This window comes from Lampris incognitus, chromosome 2, assembly GCF_029633865.1.
Source record: "Lampris incognitus isolate fLamInc1 chromosome 2, fLamInc1.hap2, whole genome shotgun sequence".
In the NCBI taxonomy this organism is placed as follows: domain Eukaryota; kingdom Metazoa; phylum Chordata; class Actinopteri; order Lampriformes; family Lampridae; genus Lampris; species Lampris incognitus.
This window is the reverse complement of record NC_079212.1, coordinates 133570505-133589918: the sequence shown is the minus strand read 5'-3', so window position 1 is coordinate 133589918 and position 19414 is coordinate 133570505. Positions and strand designations below refer to the sequence as shown.

The window sequence follows — 19414 nt, the reverse complement described above, 5'->3', positions numbered from 1 at the left end:
GCCTTGGCGCATGTTCATAAATTGAATCAGTGGTGCTTATGAATAAGGCACTTAAAGGAGTTTAGGGAGTTGTTCCTTATCCGATGAGAGGGTCTAAGGACAGAATGTTGTGTTGCTGTTAAGCCCACTGAGGCAAATTTGTATTTGTGATATTGGGCTATACAAATAAAATTGACTTGACTTAAAGGGGCCTGTTTGGTTATATCGTGGAATATCATGGTCCCAGCTTCATACACACTTGGATCTTACCTAGCATGCCGATTCCCAGCATAAAGGCATCCATGCCATAGGGCATCACCCTGGAACGGCCTCTGGCTGAACCCGTTGGTGACATCACTTCCTTAGGTTGGGCTTTCTTACATTCAACCTAGGGAGTTCAGTACATTTAATCATTTATAAAGATTAATTCAGTCGCAAAGTTGCAATAACCAACCTCCCATAACTATTCATTGCTGCAATCTCGCATAATTACCCCTGGCAGAAAACCCAGAAATGCAGCTCAAGCATAAATCTTGATATTCTATTGTGACTATTGCTTACAATTGAAACACTGAAACAAACATGAAAACAACGTGCCCACGGATGGAAATGCAACTCCTAAACCCAAACCACTGTTGGCCTTTGAATTTACAACCCACTGTATTTATTTTACCATTTTGTTGTTGATGTCATGGAAGTGAATTTCGCACACTTTCTCCACGACATCTTCATTCTCAAAGGTAACAAAGCCAAAGCCTGGAGGAGAGAGGAAAATACTGTTATTGGAACAGTTCAGATGACAGTGTCAATTAAAATACAGATGTTTTCTTACGTAACAACCTTGCATGGTCTCGAGGATTATTACAAGTGCATCAGTAGCGTGCAAGACAACCAGCATCTTTTTTACAGAGTTCAAGCCAAGTGCAGCCGGTTCACCCTAAAGGTCAGAGGTATGAATGGATGAGCGTGAAGTGACATTTTTACCCATGCTGGGTAACACTCGAATGTACAGGCTGATAGGATGGACAGCTAATGGAAAAAGGGTTGACTGAAATTCTGACACACAAATGGTTCCCCATCCCCTGTGCCCTTCCTCCATTTGCCAGTCCTCCGTGACACAAGGACCTGAAGAGATCAGAGGAGCCTTGCACGCCCCATCTGTCAGTTTGCTGCACACAAGGCATCGACACTGAGCAACTGCTGTCGCAGAGTCCATATCAAGCCATGTGACTAATTATCGCACCCACTTTCCCAATCCCTTCTCAGATTACACTTTTACACTCACTTATACCGACTCCTCTCTAAACCCTGCCCGTACCTATCCTTGACTGGCACTGTAATTCTGATTCTCTGAGAAAGGACAGAGAAGAAGACGGGGCGAGGGAGACTAAAGAAGAGATGAAGCGGGGTGTAGTCTCTAAAAATTTAAACCATATTTTCTTGGAGGTCCCCATTTCGATGACTTTCGGGGCAGACAAAATCTTCACAGGTTTCACACTGCAACCTAAATTTTGATATCAGAACGGTCAAATATCTGTTAACGTCCGACCAGCTCTGGAGACAAACTTCTGGGTGCCGCATCTACTGTGTTACCATGTTTAGTATACATTTGCGAGAGTATGCAGGGTGTGTGTGTGTGTGTGTGTGACAGCACATCATTTTCAATACCTCACCTCTGTGTCTGTTGGTCGTTTTGTCAAACATGAGCATGGCATCATCAACCTGTGAGAACAAAGCAACGAATAGATGAACTTCAACGAGTTAACACATTAACACACACACACGTGCACGCGCAACAAGCATGTGCGCATGCACAAAAAGAAAAACAAGCACGCGCACACAGACACATCATTACACAGCATGGGGCTCCATTGTCCCTCCTTAGGAGCAAAAGTGGGGAAAACAGATGGAGGAAGGGAGAGGGAGGGGTGACAGGTGACAAAGGAGGGAGACAAGAAAAAGGAGAGAATGAAAGGGGAGTGGGAGAGAGAGGAAGAGAGTGATGAAAGGAGAGGGATGTATGAAAACACAGGGTCCAATCTAGCAGTGTGAATTAGAATGACTGAAGGCTCCCCGTTACAAGTGCTGAGGGAAAAATTCACCCTTCTTCATTCTTTGCCACTCTTTGCTCTCTCTCTCTCTCCTCCCCCCCTCCCTTTCTTTCTGTCCTTCCCTCTCCTCTGTCTACAAGCAAGGGCTCGCTTTTCACAAACTGTCCTGTTCTCTCTCTCCCTTTCTTCCTTGCATTCGTTCACCCTCGCTGTCTTTCTTTCCTTCTCCACAAAGTTTACTATTCCCATGGAGACCCTGTAAAGAATTTCAATTAGAAGAGCTCGCCCCCCTCCTCTGCATGAATAGAATGACAGATAGAGGGGAGAAAGACAAAGAAAAAGCTTGTGAGGCAAAAAAAAGAGGGCAGGGGAAACGGTGATGAAAAATGAGGTGCTAAAAACAAGTAGATGGAAGATTTATTTTTTTTGAGAGAAGTTACAAAGTCTGTCAGTGGATACTTTGACAGGTGAGAGAGCAAGAGAGCAAGAGAGAGGGCGAGAGAGAGAAAGGTCGGAAGGGTGAAGCGGGGGTTTTGTCAACATGCTCTCCTTTCGTTCTTCCTCTCCCTCCACTTTCCCCTCTTCTGCTCTCTCCAATGCCCTGTTCAGCCCCCTCCTCCCCCACCGCTCCCCCTCTCCCTCGCGCGTCCTTCACTCGGAGGAAAGCTGCCTCTGCACAAACCGGCGGCGTGATGAGGCACTGCTGTGAAAATACCCACCGTGCTGATGAGCGGTAACCTGATGAAAACACGGTGGAGAAGAGGGGAAATTATTACATCTTGCAACAAAAAAAAAACCCCCGCAACACAGAACGCCGTGCCTCGGCCTAGTTTTCCCTCTCTGCCTCACATTCACAGTCACAGACACATGTGGAGTATGACTACATAGTTATTTTCATTAGCCAACAGCATTGAAACTCAAGCTAGTGTAACATGAGTGGCGTAAGGCTCTGAGTGACCAGGCCATCCGATTTCTAACCTTTACTTCTGATGATAAACACATCTACGTCCCCAAGTTTGATCTGTGCTAGGGAACAAATACCGTGTGTGTGTGTGTGTGTGTGTGTGTGTGTGTGTGGATGGGTGTGTACTTATATCTGTGACAGAGTGGAAAAATTGGGGGGATTTTCCTTGCCAGAGTGGTGATGGTGAGCATGGAAAAGGTCAAGGTTGGCACTGTGATCAGTAGACCAACTGAACTGGTCTCCTCGTCCCTCCTCCGGGCTCTCATCCCACTCAACATATAGAATAAAACACCAACACACTCTGCCCCCCCTCCTTTTGCTACCCTATATTCTGCTTATGAAACCCCCTACCCAATATGCCCCCCCCCATCCCCCACACAAACATACTTTATCTCTTCCGGTCTTCAAAACTCAGTGACACAGCAGAGAGCAAGGGATCGGGAAAGTAAGTAGACAGCTGCTGCGAGCTAACATGTTATCATAAGGGTAAAGTTACAAGCTCAACCAGGCTCCTGTTAGCATTACCAACGTCTATTCTGGACGACGACTCTTGGTTAACACTGCGCGCGGGAATGTGTTCGAGCACACCGCAGTCGAAACCCAGTTTACCAACACGCAAAGGCAAACAGACATATGTGCGCTGCCATGTTGTGCGCTCACTCAGCCTTGGCCTCGCCTGCCTTGCTGGTACGCGTATGTGTAGCGTGTTAGCGTGGGGCTCGGTCACGTGTTTTAGCTTATGCCGTGGTCATACGCTAGCCTCTTGCCCTTGACAGAACCAATAAAGAAAACGATCTCCAATGTCCGCGGCCCAGGATGCTGTAAGACAATCTGATTGGATAGCTATAGGGGTCTGAGATGGACTTAGTAGCAGCTCAGCCGCTGGCTGCTCGGTGTGCATCTGAAGAGTGGAGGAATGTTAAGGTCGTGTTCTCATGATTTGCCTACGTTCTACCAAGTACTGACATAGGAGTCAACAGTGATCCCGTCTGATTTCTGGAGCAGTTAAAAATGCCTTGTTTATCGGTGAGGCATGCAGCCTTTTGTCTCGACAAAAAACCCGCCGGTCGGCAGGTCCAGTACCAAAGTGGCCAAAATATTCCTTCGACGTTATGAAAGGTGGCATTCATATTCTCTCCTCACTGTCTTCCACTTTGTCCCTTTTTTCTTTCTCCCCTCTCTCATCTCTCTCTCTCTCTCTCTGACCATCTCTCTATCCGGGGCAACAGACAAAGTGTTCAGTCAAGCCTCATAATCGCCAGCTCGCATGGGTGAGTGGAGTCCCAACTTTTCCCTTCTGTCCTTTTACGCGCCTTGTTTTTCACCTCGTCCACCATCTTTGCTGCTCGCCTGCTCTGGCCCGTTCTCTCACATCAAAGCAAATGTTTGAGAAAGGGATTCTGACACACCGGGATATGCGAAATACCCAAGCGATCATTTTCTTGGATGTGATCAGGAACACAAAATAAAAAGCAAGGGTCAAGTGAAAGAAAACAATTCGATTTTTCAAAAGAATACTGAGAGCTATGTAACCAAAAAATGGACTGAAATCAAGAAAAGCAAACCAAGCCAACCAGTTCCTGTGCCTGATTTTAAGTTAGGAAGGGAGACTCCACATCCCCACGGGTTATGCTGTAAGCTGTACAGTCGCTAGGCCTTTACCTTGGAAATTTGGCACAAACAAGGCTGCTATGTCCTGACTGGCCTATCGGGGCTGAGCCGTGGAAATGCAGATTTGTTCAGGTGGAGAAACCATGCAGGAGCACCTGGTCTTTGACTGTGATGCCTCGGTTCGGACCACAACACTGATCCGAATCTAGCCAGATGCTTTGAACACAGATCCGTACTGGTAAACACAGACTTCAAGTACATAATCTTCAACACCTGTCCAAGTGTTGAAGGGCAAGTGTAGCACTTTTTTCCCCCCCTTTCTTTTTTCTTTCTTAGAGCGGCCCCACTTAAATAGAAAATAAACAGGACACTGAGTCTTACTTCCATCCAAGCCTCCACGTTGTAACCAGGCTCAGATAATAAACACAAAGTACCCCCTGCTCGGCAGGAATGCACTGTGGGATTGGCGCTATCAGCCCTGATCTGAGAGAGCAGCTTACGCGTTTTCTATTCTTTCGATATTCTCCGGGCATCTCGCAGTGCTGTGGCCACCGCTGGTCGAAGTGTACGGCCTAGCAGGAATCCATTCCCACCAACCATACCGTCGCGAATCAAGCAGCGGTGTCGCAAAGCCACACTGTTCAGCCCGAGCTGATTTTAACTGTATGCTGGCCCGCAAATGTGACCCGGGTTGACCAGGATCCACAGACAGGTGTGGGGGAGACGTTTTACAAATATTCAAATTCCTGTAATATTACAGTATCTCAGATATGAGTCAGACCACTGCTGAGGCGAACAGCTGAAGAAAAATGGTGGCTCGGGACACGAAAAGCTGCTAAGGCTGCAGCTTAATTCTTCCAACCCATTAGACCAAAAGTGATCATTTTTGGACATTATGCTGCTAAACAAGAGTAGAACCAGACACTGAGTGTGTGTGACAGCTGGATGACAGAGTGTCTTTGTGTGTGTGTGTGTGTGTGTGTGTCCAAGCCTTCACTGCCATTGCAATCCCACTGTCACGCTTTCACTCGTACGCACACACACACACACACACATGTCCCATCCATGCAAAAACGCACTTCTCACAAAAATGTTTGGAGGAGAAAAAAAACAGAATTACAGCAGGACAATAGGCAAAAGCGGGTCGCCACGGCAACAGGCGGAGTGGGGACAGGAGCAGGGTGTGTTTGTATATGGGAGGAGAGGGGGAGTCAGTGTCTGAGGTTGTGCCGATGGAGGGGGTCTATAGCAGGAGCAGCTGTTGCATTAGATTAGTTAATACTGGAGCCCCAAACTAACAGCACTTCTCTTTAGGGCCTCGGGTCCAACTTTAACTCTCCAGCTCCCTCTCTAGCTCCCCGTTTCACTTTGGAAACTCCCCCTGTCCTCCGTTTATCCCTATCCTGAAACCTGGAAGTTAAGTCCAAAGTAAAAAAAAAAACCAAATCGAATATATAAGACACGATATAACACAGAACGGCAGTGCAAAATGTGGCACGTTACTTCCTTATCAATCTGTTGCTCGTCTGTCCTCGTCAGCTAAGGTCATCTCAACATTCCTCTGAGCACATTTTTCCTGCCCTTCAAACTTTCCCTGTTCCCTCCTGCTCTTTCTACGGGAGGGTCCTTTCTTGCCTTTCGACCCTCTCCATCTCTTTCCCCTCTTACTCCCCCCCCCCCTCCCAGGCCACTCGTCCTCTCTCCTCAGTGTGCGTTTGCCTTTTGACCGAATTTCATCCGAATCCAATGCAGAACCCAAGAGCACTTGTATACGACAACCGCAGAACAGCCAGCACAACAGATAAACAAAAACACCACGCAACCTAATACGGTGTCTGACAGAGCGGAACAATTGACGCCCAAGCAGCCTTTTCCTTGCCATTCTCCCAAAAGCTGTCTCTTTCACCTCCCCTCATTTGCCCTCTTTATCTTCTTAAAAAATTTTCTCTTAAGACTAGGCTGACTTTCTACATCCCCCATTTTGCCTCGCATTAACTGTGTAAAGAGGGAAAATGGGACCGAATGAGAAATGAGGGGGGTCTCCGTTAACATGTAATGGTATATGATGGATGCAAATAAACAGAACATTGTGTGGCGCTCGGTGCCCCGCACTAATGTGACTTACCTTTCCAAACTGGTCAAAGTACTGCTTCACATCTTCGATGGTGGTATTAACTGACAGTCCTCCGACAAAGATCTTCTTTGTCCTGGTCACCAACTAGCAGCATGGAAAAAGAAGAGGCCATCATTACCACTAATCACATTAGTCAAGGGGGAGATGCTGGCGATAAAGAGACTTGTGTTTGTTAGTGTTTATCTAATCTTTCGAGATTTCTGTGTACACTATTCAGCTTTCAACCTCGTTCAATTCAGTTTGAAAGCCGCAACATTTTAAGGGGGGAGTGGAAAAAAAAAACACATGCAAAAGATATCCTCTCGTGCAACCGCAGACACATGGATAAGTGTAATAAGTGCTGCAAAACATGTAGTGGATTAAGATATGAGTGTACAGAGTATTTGTGGGCATGTCTGTAATTAGGCAAACATGCAGCCACACTAGTGGCTGTCAACAAGGCCAATTTGTGTGTGTGTGTGTGTGTGTGTGTGTGTATTTGAGGCAGCCTGCTGATAGTATTGACGGTCGGGTCAGGGTAGAGGGTCACAGTGTCAGGGCGCACAAGTAGATTGCTGCCCCACCTTGGTCACGTGTCTGACTCTAAATCCAGCCTACTGCAGCTGGGTGATTAGGAGTGACACACATGACATCATCACTACTCGGTCTTGACATTAACTCTTTCGAGCCAGACTCACCTTGGGCTGGGCACGACGGGGGAACGCCACCTTTGGGTCAATCTAAAGAGGAGAGAGAGGGAAGGAAGAACGTGAGGAACACAGAAGGCGAAGCGTCGCTTCCTTTTTAAAGCTCACTCACTGTCACGGACACTCGCATATTACATGATGACAACGATGCAAACAGTTTCAAGCGGCCCAAGTATTAATGATAAGTTCTATTGCTGTTTCAATGAGGATTTTAGTAGGGTGGCACGGCCGATCTATGAGTGTGACGACTATTCATTTCCAAAGAGGTGAAAGATGAGGTGACTCTCGAGAACAATGGTAGCTAGATGTATACGAGCGGCTCTGGAGGATAGCAACATTACTACACTTAGCAAACTGTGATAGTTAGTAGAGGAACTGCCCTTCCTGTCCGAGCCCCCCGTGCAGGCACGCAGCCACACGGCTCCAAGTGTCCTTGAGCAAAATCTGTTGTGCAGCTGACCTTGTGCTTGGCCTCCCTGCGGAGGTGGCCAAGTGCAGAGACAATTTCCTAACGGGGATCGATAAAAGTAGCATATAAGCACAGAGCATTTGTTTCTGGTTTCCTTGAGAAACCTTTTACACTACCTGGTAATAAAAAAACTGCCTTAAATTTTTGTGGATATACAGGAGAACCTAATTTATGCAAACCTCAAAAATCCAAAACAGACCGACCAAACAAACGGACTGGAGGTGCAAGAATATGCAAGAGGACACGGATGTGTTTAACTGGTTGCTAAAACTATTTGAATTTCTGCATTGAGTTTGTTTTGAAATATACCTCCAATCTCACCGACGCCACAAATCTGACGGGGTATTTTCAAATACACAGTCATCACAGTACATTTTGGACTTTTTTTTTCTTTTTCTAAATGCACAGGCTTCCTCCATTTTGGATTAGCCAGATTTTACTGTACCCATATTTTTTTTTGCCCCAGTGAAATGTCATCAGTCGTCAAGGTTACAGATAAAATTAGAACGTAATGAATTTTGAATGAGCTGGCCTTTAATAATGCTCAATATGCAAAGGCCGGCCTAGCATCTGAAACTTGTGTGGAATTTCATGATAATCTTGACTCCAGCCAGTGAGAATAAAGAGTTTATAATACAAGACCTTGTGTTGTGTTACAGACTTAAGAATCCCATCTTTGCTCAGATAATGGCATGTGTTAACCCCCCAAGACACAAATAGGGCAGCTCTGACAGGCTGATGTTAGCACCTACAAAGGTACACTCAAACAGCTGGAAATAACTATCAATAAACTTAACGAAATAAACATACCAATTACTGCCTGCATAATTACACACCGACAGAACTAAATATCACACGTGGCACGTTAATGGCACAAGATTTGAAACTAGTTTTACGGGCAAAACACCAAAGCAGCAAAAAAAGCAGGGGCAAAATCCTTGGCGGGCGTGTGTGTGTGTGGGGGCGGGTGTCTTTGCACCTTGAAGTAGGACAAAGACAAGAGGAGCCATGTCACCTCCAGCTGGTCTTAACACAGAGACAATGTTGACAAGGACACTCGAAGCCCCCCCCCCCGCCCCATCTAAGTACTACAACAGTATTACAGCTCCAGCAAACAAGGCCACGCTGTAATCTGCACAGGAAGACTGCAAAGTTTTCCACATTTAACGTCACACATTAGTGGCTTGGTGTCGCTTAATTGAAAATGAGACAAAGCTTAAATTAGCAGGAAAGATTTTTTTTAAAAGTGCTTTAACAGACCCCCCCCCCAAAAAAAGGGGGGTTTTTTTCCCCAGCTATTCAAGAGCATATGGGATAACCTGACGCACAGTTGCCCCAGACAAACACAATATATATATGTCTAGTATTCACTTCTACTGTGTGACATTTGAGACAGAATAGGCTGAATCGGACTCTAAAGGATTGAAAATAAAGGCATAGGCACATGATGAGGGAGTACTGCTGTAGCCAGCATTGTACAAACATGATATCATATTACACAGTATTGTAAAATGTTTCTTTCTGAACACATTAACACTTTTATTCTCACACATGAAAATGTGCGGTCTAGACTTTGCGACTCGAACACAGGCGACATTGTCTATGTGACTTGTTGCTAGCCTAGCGTAAGGTAAGGAGGTAGAGGGGCGGACTTAAGACAGTAACGGACTTCTGGCTCCCGTTGAGGGCCCTTCACCTTAACTGCTGAGCCAGAACAAAGGGACACGAGTTGTGCTGATGCTACAATGAGACAAGACAGAGTTCATTGTCTAATATATTTACTGTGGTAACCTTCCGCCATAAATGTGGCAAACAATACTGTCAGTAAAATACATACATAAAAAAAATGCAGCATTCACAATACAAGGATTATAAAGGGTCTATTTCATACTTGTGGTACCATGTGCAACTGCAATGAACAAATTGTGAGCTGTGTCCCATTATTGCATGTCGTAACCGGTTGAATTTTGACTTAAGAAAAAAAATGCCGCCACTCTTTAAACATTTGCAGAACATCCATGTTTCATGTACTCAACTGATGAAGACTATAATCTAATGAACAAGAAGGCTACCAAACGGACTAATCAGGACCCGGTGCAAGGTCTACAGTAGCGCTAACTCAGCTATGTCACTTGTCATGCTGTTAAAAATAATTCCACTTAAGCCCAAACTACCGTGTGTAGCTTCTACATCCAGTTTCGTGTGCAGGATGGAGCAGGTTTTACAAAACGAGGCCTAAGCATCTATCAGAAACACTGCATGCTAGGATGGCAGGTTAACCTCAGAGAAGACAGATAGGCCACAAAGCAAAAATAAAATCACTCTGCCAGTTCATTGTTTGCAACACTCAGAGATAGATCTTTTGTTCCTTTGGTGGAAAGGCTTGAAATTTCAGAAGTGATGCCGTGACGTGAAGACAACAGCCCAATCAAATTGACTGAAAAGGTAGCCAGTCTGGGGTAAAGTAAAAAAAAAAGAAGAAGGGGGATTTGTCCGTTTTCTTTCGGCACTTGGGAAAGACTTATGACTGAGTTTGCATGAAATGGTCCGACTGACTTGTCCATCCTGCTTCGTGACAGCCGATCTCTACTGATTTTAAGTAGCATAGCTGTATTTGAGGCTAGAATATGATTTTAGTGGTTAAGCTAAACTATTCTACATCCCATAGTCACCTCACATGGCCCAGCCTGTCCACCAGTGTAATAAACTGAAAGAAGAAAAAAAAGCAAAAGTTGGTCAAATCATTCGATTTACAAAAATCCAGGGCAAGGAGAATTAGAAAAATAACACAACCACACTTTTAGATGAGATGGCATGACACCGGCCCAAAGAGACAGGCTGCTATATAGTCCAACCAGCCACATTACTAGCAAATTCTTACCAAAGAAAACGTACTTGTGTCCAAGCTACAGCCTCGTGTGTATGCAAATGTGTTCGGAGGAGAGGACTTGAGCGAGCGAGAAGTGGAAATAAAAGCTACAGTGGAGAGTAAAGTCAAGAGAGCAAGAAAGGCCAAGGTGTTTAAATGAGGTGATAAACAGACATAAAAATACAACATTACAACAGGATAAAACACAGGACGGATAACAAGTTGCAATGACAGACTGATTGAAGAGCCAAACAAAACAGACAAACAAAATGGACGAAATAGATAGAGAGAGAGAGAGAGAGAGAGAGAGAGAGAGAGAGAGAGAGAGAGAGAGAGAGAGAGAGCAAGAGAGGTAGAGAGCAAGAGAGGTAGAGAGCAAGAGAGGTAGAGAGCGGGCATAAAGGAAGACATGCATCTGGTTAACAGCGAGCCAGCCCATGAGAAAGTGGGCCTGTCCAGTGTGGCGCGGTGCAGTGGGGCCGTCCCAGCAGGCAGCCCCTCTGATTTCATTAATTAACAGGACAAAGAGGACAAAACAGATGGGCCCATAGAGGAACAGGGGCACCCCTGCTACCCCCACAGACACGCATTGCATGCACACATACGTACATGCACATGCATGTGTACACACATGAGCAGACTTAACAACCCATATAAAACGGTGTAAACACACACACACACACACACACACACACACACACACACCTATATAACAAAACACAGTTCACATGTAGCGTATGAAGCTACAAAGAGACACATACAAACAAACAGAAGGACATGCCCAAACACAGACACACACACAGACACACCACAACCTCTCCCAAGGAAAAAATGAGAGGCTTATCAACACATACACAGCAAAACAAAGTCAAATGCACACAAATGTAAACTCTTGACGACACACTGCACATCCTCCCCAGACAGCATCCACTGACCCTCCACACAACACCGGGTTAGATAGGAAGCACTGTGGACTATGCTTTTATAGTGATATAATACATTTAATATGAGCAAAATGTAATGAAGAGAGAAGGAGACCAAATATGAAAGGCGAGAGAGAGAGAGAGAGAGAGAGAGAGAGAGAGAGAGAGACTTGGTTTGGGCCCAGGCAGACAGGGTCAATCTGCAAAGCTGAACAATGGCACTGTGATTAGTAAACGAAGCTCACTAATGAGGAACCCCAAACCCTTACCCTACGACCCTGCTAGAACGGCTTGCTGGAGTAATTGTGTGTCTGTGTATATGTTTGTGTGCATGTGCATGCGTACACACATGTGGTATGAAGTGTGTCTGCATCCAACTTTGGGACATGTCCAGACTTTAGCCTCAGCTCAGTGGCTATACCTCGGAAGCCCAATCCAGTTTGTTTCCTCCAATCCGATTAGCTGCTTTTGAGATCTATACTAATTACAGCACAGGAGAGGTAGGCTGTGTGTCTTTCCCTCCCATCCCTTTCCATCCCCCTCTCCTGTCTTGTCCATGTCACTCACACACACACACACACACGCCACAACCTCTCCCGAGAAAAAACGAGAGGCTTATCAACATATACACAGCAAAACAAAGCCAAATACACCCAAATGTAAGCTCTGATGACACACCACACATCCGCCCCAGACAGCATCCACTGACCCTCCACACAACACCGGGTTAGATAGGAAGCACTGTGGACTACGCTTTTATAGTGATATAATACATTTAATAAGAGCAAAATGTAATGAAGAGAGAAGGCGACAAAATGAATTTGAATGTAAGTGCATTGACAGAGAAAGAGACAAGAGAAACAGAGAGAGAGAGAGAGAGAGAGAGAGAGAGAGAGAGAGAGAGAGAGAGAGAGAGAGAGAGAGACGGTTTGGGCCCAGGCCAACCGGGTCAATCTGCACAGCTGAACAATGGCACTCTAATTAGTAAACGAAGCTCTCTAATGAGGAACCCCCAACCCTTACCCTACGACCCTGCTAGAACGGCTTGCTGGAGTTATTGTGTGTCTGTGTATATGTGTGTTTAATGAGTGTGTGTGTGTGTATGTGCATACACACATGTGGTATGAAGTGTGTCTGCATCCAACTATGGGACATGTCCAGGCTTTAGCCTCAGCTCAGTGGCTATACCTCGGAAGCCCAATCCAGTTTGTTTCCTCCAATCCGATCAGTTGCTTCTGCGATCTATACTAATTACAGCACAGGAGAGATAGGCTGTGTGTCTTTCCCTTCCATCCCTTCCCATCCCCCCCCTCCTGTCTTGTCCACGTCAGCATTAACAGCAAATCTCCAGACAGCTAGGAGCTAGCACTAGCATGTAGCACCACTGCCTAGGCCTTGAACCACTAGCCATTGCTGGCTTTAGCACGAGCGGTCCTTGTGGATCAGTTCATAGAGCCTGACGCTAGTCTACGTCATCGGCGAGCATGCGTACGGATGCAGCTTTGTTAACACCCCACTGGTGACCACTGCATTTACAAGCAGGCAGGCAGGCTAAAAGCAGTAGCAACCACCTGCCATGCTTCCTTTGGAGTATGGTTGTTTAGTTTATGTGCGTGAAATATAAAACCAAGAACAAATGAGCATGTGTATGAAAAAAACTTTGCAATATTGCCTTTCACATCCACATGGTTATTTCTCCTTTTAAATACAAAATTTTAACTTTTATAAGCCCCCACTATTTTTCTTTCAAGCCAAATCCATAGTATTTTCTTCAAAAATCCTACTAAGAATTCAGGGTCATTTTGATACACACCCATACTGAATCTCACACACTGCGAATAAACCAATCGACAGTTCTTTGAAATTCATAATTACCCACCACATAGTGCATGAGTGAGGATGCAAATTACGAATTAGCCATTAAACCACTATAATGCAGATTAAATAGATAGTCACTTTGTTATTACAGACCGCTTATAAACTCTATTGGCCCTACCATGGAACATTTTGGTAAAATAACAACAGTTTTTGACTGTGCCCGAGTGAATGAACACGGGGAGCACTTTGCAAAGTATCTAATATGTTTTTCTCTTCCTCATAACTGGTTCCAGAAAAACTGTTCACCAAGAAAACAAATACCAGTTGTGTCCTTCTCCTCTGTCCAGAATAATACAACAGCACACCACTGCCCTAAGGCAATCTTTTCTGCACCAACAGGAAATCTAACCTCTTGTGAAAAAAACAGCTTCAATAGACCTCTCTCCAAATTAAGACCTGCTTTTATTTATTGGCTATTAATTTTCAAGTATAGCACATATTAACAGAAATTCTGCAATTATTGCATCAAATAAGTATTTTGCCAATGGCCTAAATTTTGCATGGCTAGATTATTCTACAATTTTTCCACACATTATGGGACAGACACAATATATTCAATGCAATTCATGACCACTTCTGTCATTTGCCAAGATCTCTTCTTCCTTGCACCGGTGGTTTAGCAAAACAATGCGACAAATTTAGCCTTTATTCAATGCTTTACTTACTTCACATCATATCACTCTGTCAAACCTCTCTCATCTATTTTACTTCCCTTTTGCCCTTCTCCCTTTCTTTCGCGTTCTTTTCTTACCTTTCATGTAGGTTAGCATGTAAAAACATAGACCACATATGCCAAACTCAAGGCCTGCAGGCCAAATTCGGCCCCTAGCATATCAGTTTAGGTTCTCAATAAGTTGCCCCGCCTAGTTGTAGCTGTGGTCTGCACAGTGACACAGGCCTAATGCACGCGCCAAACCAAACAGATGTGTGCGCCGTCTGCAGGGATGCAAACAGCTGATCACGTATATGCATGACGCAGTGAAAGCCTTCCGAACAAAACCTGCATTTGTGGGAGAACCAAATGCAGCAGAGAAATTACGTTCACTTTACGACCTGTCAGTCAGTGGCAAACGTGCTTACCACTGCTTTCCCAGGAGAGAGGTGCGCGGAAAAACTGAAGACACTCAGCAGAATTCAGTAGGAGATTTGCCAATTTTGAGACTCTGAAATTTAGGTTTGGGCTTTTTACAGATCCATAACGATTACAGATCCATTTGTGGACAGCACTCCAGAGCACTTTCAGTTGGAACTGATAGAATTACAGAGCAATGGCACACTGAAGGCCAGCTTTGACTCTGTTGGGGCGGGCGAATTCACACCATTCATCCCAAACACGATGCCACAGCTCCGCCTTCAAGTCCTGAGCATGATTGGGAGCACTTATTTGTGTGAGCAAATGTTCTCAGCGATGAAGATCAACGAATCCTCTCATAGACTCTGCCTCATAGACAAACATCTTGCCTCCATTCTGAAAGTGGCTACAGCTCAGGACTTTAAGACAAGCATTGATGAACTTACATCAAAGAAAAGATGTCAGTTGTCTGGTGGCTGGAAATAGGCCAATCCATGTGGCTAAATAGCATGCCAACATTGATGCGTCATATTTAGGTCTGTGGAATAGGCTGCATGTGATTTTGCTTGATTGCAAAGTTTATTTGTAATTTTTAGGGTTTTATGTGCAGCCGATTGCATGCCAGAAGGCTAGGCTGTATGGGACATGTAAACAACATGAACAAAGACCTTTTACTTTTATTTTTAATTAAAATGTCCAACACAACCATTGAGTTGTCATAATTGGGCTTTTTAAACAGTAATATGGGCAAGAACAAAATTAAAGCTTCATTATTTTGCTTTTACATCAGGACGTATTTCGTTTTATTAGATACAACTATTGCGTTGTCATATTCAGGTCTGTGAAACAGACTGTTGTGAGTTGGCTGTATGGTTGCCTACTTATAAGAATGTATTCAGAATGCATTATTTTGCTTGACTGAACACTATGATGGCTAAGCAAATTTTTTTGTTTACTTTTTTAGGGCTTTATGTGGATCATGATGTGAGTCTCATTTCCCAGTGTGGCCCTTAATAAAGTTGAGTTTGGCACCCCTGACATAGATTGCATAGGCTCTATCCCCTCCCATGCTGTTGTTTCAAGAAAACGTGAACTTCTAAGAAGTGCTTTACTTATGAGGAAATTACTTTCTCAGGTGAAAAACCAGCTAAATATAAAAGTCTTTGTGGTTTAGAATTTAGCTGTTTTGCAGTGTGGATCTACTTTTCTAGCGTAGCAATCCGTTTTATGTAAGTTACATTTTTGGTTTCTATTGTGGACATAAGTCGCAAAAATATTCTGACTTGTCACAGCTCTAAACAATGTAGGATGTTAAATTCTATTTTTGCAAATAGTACAAAATATTGCGCTGTCTTTTAGAAATGGAAAATGGGACAAAATGGCAATCTTTAACCTTGATTAAAAATGCGTGAAAAGGGATGGAGAGATGTCACCACAGCATACCTCACAGGCAGACCGCTTTCCCAACAGCCCCAAAACCCAAAATTACATTCGAGTTGTTCCCGTTATTACTGTTTAGCCTTGTGCTACGTTTTGGTTTATAATAGGGCAACGCCTAACCCTGCTGGTGTCCTGGCAAACCGAGCTTCTGAAAGCCAACGCCAGTGAACCAGTATTACCATCACACGCACACAAACACACAATGTCTAATTATCATCTACCGCAATACATAGTTTGGAGTTAAATGCCCTAAAAAATAACCCTGGGCAGCTAGTCAAAGGTAAAAAAAAAAAAAAAAAAAAAAACAACAACAAAAAAACAATTGGTTTTGATATGTTCTCCTTTTGATATGAATTCATGGTAAATGGGACTATCAAACAGTAACAGCTATTCTTTATTTTTACTTCTTTTGAATTCTAGAGATCCAATTTTTCTGTTTCACTATCCTAAATTTTTCAGAAGTTCCAAAATCCTTCCCTGATCTACTCGTTGAAGATTTAAACTCATAAAACTTTTATTATCATACCTAAAAACACACAAAACAGTCTCTGATATTCTCTCTCCCTCACACACACACACAAACACAGCACACAGGCACCAATGTCTTTGGGTTCGACATGCAATTACAATCTCTGTCGGAAACCTCGTATCAAACAATTGGGTCTAAGGTGATGTTAAATAAAAAGCTGAGAAGTTGTTATGGAGATGAAAATCCCATAAGGCTTTGGAGTCAAAGCACTGTCTCTTGTGGCTTGTATCACCCCCAGCAACAGGCCTGCTGCGACAACCAGCCAATTTAACCTCTTCCTCCACCCCTGCCACTCTGCTGCCTTTCTGTGCCACCGATTTTCACTATCAAATCAACCTTGTGTATGTGTTTGTGTGTGTGCGTGGGGAGGGGGGACTATCGAAGGCGCCATCATTTCCATTTCAACAACCTACATCCAAATGACCCAAGACAGGAGCGCTCACACCTTCACAGAGATTCAAATCTGATCCAGCACTGTGGGACTTGTGCCATGTTGAAAAAGACAATCTCGAGGGGGGGGGGGGGCTCACAGTGTCCATCACAGGAGTTGTCATCAATCATTTACCCTCCCCAATTTTTTCTTTTAAGGAATGACAAGAGTTGCCACCAAACGGAACTGTCTTTGTGTGTGTGTTTGTTTTTTCCCTGCAGAAGTCTGAGTTGCGCAGTAGCCGCTGCCCTCTTCAGGTCCCCCAGGTAACCATAGCAATGACGGGCAAGAAAGAACGCTTTCATGTTGGCGCCCTGAACTGGGATTTGGAGGGGAAACGAGCAGCCAGAGAGTGGGACTGTTCCAGAACACTCTCTTTAACTTTTACAAGCCATCGGTGGGAAAACTGCACCGCGAAAGAAAGAAAGTACTGCACAGAACCCAAAACCTTAATGAAAATGTAAAAAAAAGAAAGAAAAGAAGAAGAAGTCACGCAAGACGATGGAGGTTTCTCTACAAATCACGGGACAAACCCCCCCCCCCCCAAAAAACTTACCGTTTTGGAGTCCAGTTCGTGTCTATTTTGCGCCAAAACTTTGTCGACGCCAGCTTGGTCTGCGTATGTGACGAACCCGAAGCCCCTGTGAATAAAAAGGGTGCACACATGTGCAGATATACATTTTAGGATTACACCGAAACACTGGTGCGGACACAAAGTCACAAGCACGAAGTGGTGAGAGGCCGGTGATAGGACGGCGGGGCTCACGCCTCCCTTACCTCGACCGCTTGGTAACGGGATCCCGCATCACCATGCACTCTTTGACTTCGCCAAATTTACAGAAGTACTCCTTCAAGCCCTCTGGGGGGGGGGGGAGACAAACATAACGATAACGTTAATACAAGACGTGCAATATCGCCTCGCAGAACGAGGCCTTGATGAAAAAAAAACTAAAAGGGCTGCGCTGACTCGGAAACAATGGGGTCGGGCAAGACCACGTTGTGTTTGTGTCCTTCGAGTGCTCAGTCAAAGATGGGCCATTCGGCTATTCGGCATAACAGCCCCATTAGGGCCTGCAGACCACAAAGAAAGCTACGATACACAGCGATCGCTTCTTACAGCCGTAATATAATGGCCGTTACATCACAGAGCAAATTGTGTTCCCCAACGTGGACTTCGTAGGTCCTAGCTAACAAATGAATGGGCTCAGTGGAGTGAAGCTAGAAGTGCAGCATTGCCGTGACGAAAACAAAACACGGTCCTATAAGCGTCAAACGACACGAAGTTCTCTAAGCGTGCAAAATACACGATCGACGATTTGATACGCCGCGAATTCACTTAATAATAACGTGATGGCAGCCGGGGGGGGGACAAACCCCCAGACAAGTAGTTGTATATGCACGTTCATTGTCGATCCTTCAGTATTTCAGCAAATCTAAATCCCAAGAGCTGATCCTTGGTGAATAGGAGGCTTTGATTTAGACCGTGGGCTACACGAACTATTCACTGCCTCCCACAAACTGTACGGACGGCGTCCCGAGGACGAAACATACGGAATTATTCTGGCAAACGGGCCGATTTGCACTACAATCGTTGCGCTTATCTGGCATGGCGGGGGGGGGAGGGGGAAGGGGGGGCACAGAACCGGGGCTTTCTCCATAGACTTGTTAAAGTAGCGTGCCGTGCGGGACAGCTCACCTTGTGTCGTCTGCCAACTCAGACCCCCGATGAACATTTTGCTGAATAAAAGAGACAAGAGGCCGTGAGTGACACAGATGGAAACATTCATTCGACTCTAATAAACACACACAACGAAGCGAAGCGTTTGCCGGGGCTTAGATTAAAAACAAGAGCATCATCAAAGTGAGGAGAAAATATCGGCCATGTTGCGAAGTCACCGATGGCCACTCGGGCCGTTATAATCCCTAGAGGAGGAGGAGGGGGAGGAGGGGGGAGAGAAAAAGACTCGTTTTCCAGATGACGAGGGAAAAGTTGCAATACGTCTTTTTGGTCAACCGAGGAAAAACAAAGTAGAAAAGAGCCGTGCGCCTCGTCTGTGAGCGCCAGTGCTACACCACGATAGAGAGGCTCTCTCGCACGCACACACACACACACACATACACACACACATACACACGCGCGCACACACACACAGTGAGGACGCATTAAGAGCATGCTTGTCTTTTGTTTCGGTGCAGCTCCGCTGAGCTCCGCAATAAATTAAAAAAAAGTCCAGTGTGAACTCCTACGGAAACGGGGCCGGTCTGAGGAGCAGGCCGGGCGGCGGGAAGGCTTTACCAGGGATCGTGGGGGGAGTTGTCCGTGGAGGACAGGCTGCTTTGGCTCCCTTCCGTATCCATTCTGCTTCACTTGTATTCCCG

The 19414-nt window shown here is 45.0% G+C and overlaps 1 protein-coding gene across 2 annotated transcripts in view; it reads right to left on the bottom strand.

Annotated features, from left to right (window-relative positions):
* LOC130108463 (RNA-binding protein Musashi homolog 1-like) overlaps positions 1-19414 on the bottom strand; it is a 27858-nt gene extending 8444 nt beyond the window's left edge. For both annotated transcript variants that reach the window (XM_056275396.1, XM_056275397.1), the window contains exons 1-9: positions 19332-19414; positions 18732-18772; positions 17813-17894; positions 17592-17676; positions 7417-7458; positions 6731-6823; positions 1653-1701; positions 653-735; positions 250-367 (exon numbers count right to left, since the gene is read on the bottom strand). In XM_056275396.1, the coding sequence (XP_056131371.1) occupies positions 250-367; positions 653-735; positions 1653-1701; positions 6731-6823; positions 7417-7458; positions 17592-17676; positions 17813-17894; positions 18732-18772; positions 19332-19393 (655 nt within the window). In that variant the 5' untranslated portion in view covers positions 19394-19414. The remainder of the gene's footprint in view (positions 1-249; positions 368-652; positions 736-1652; positions 1702-6730; positions 6824-7416; positions 7459-17591; positions 17677-17812; positions 17895-18731; positions 18773-19331) is intronic.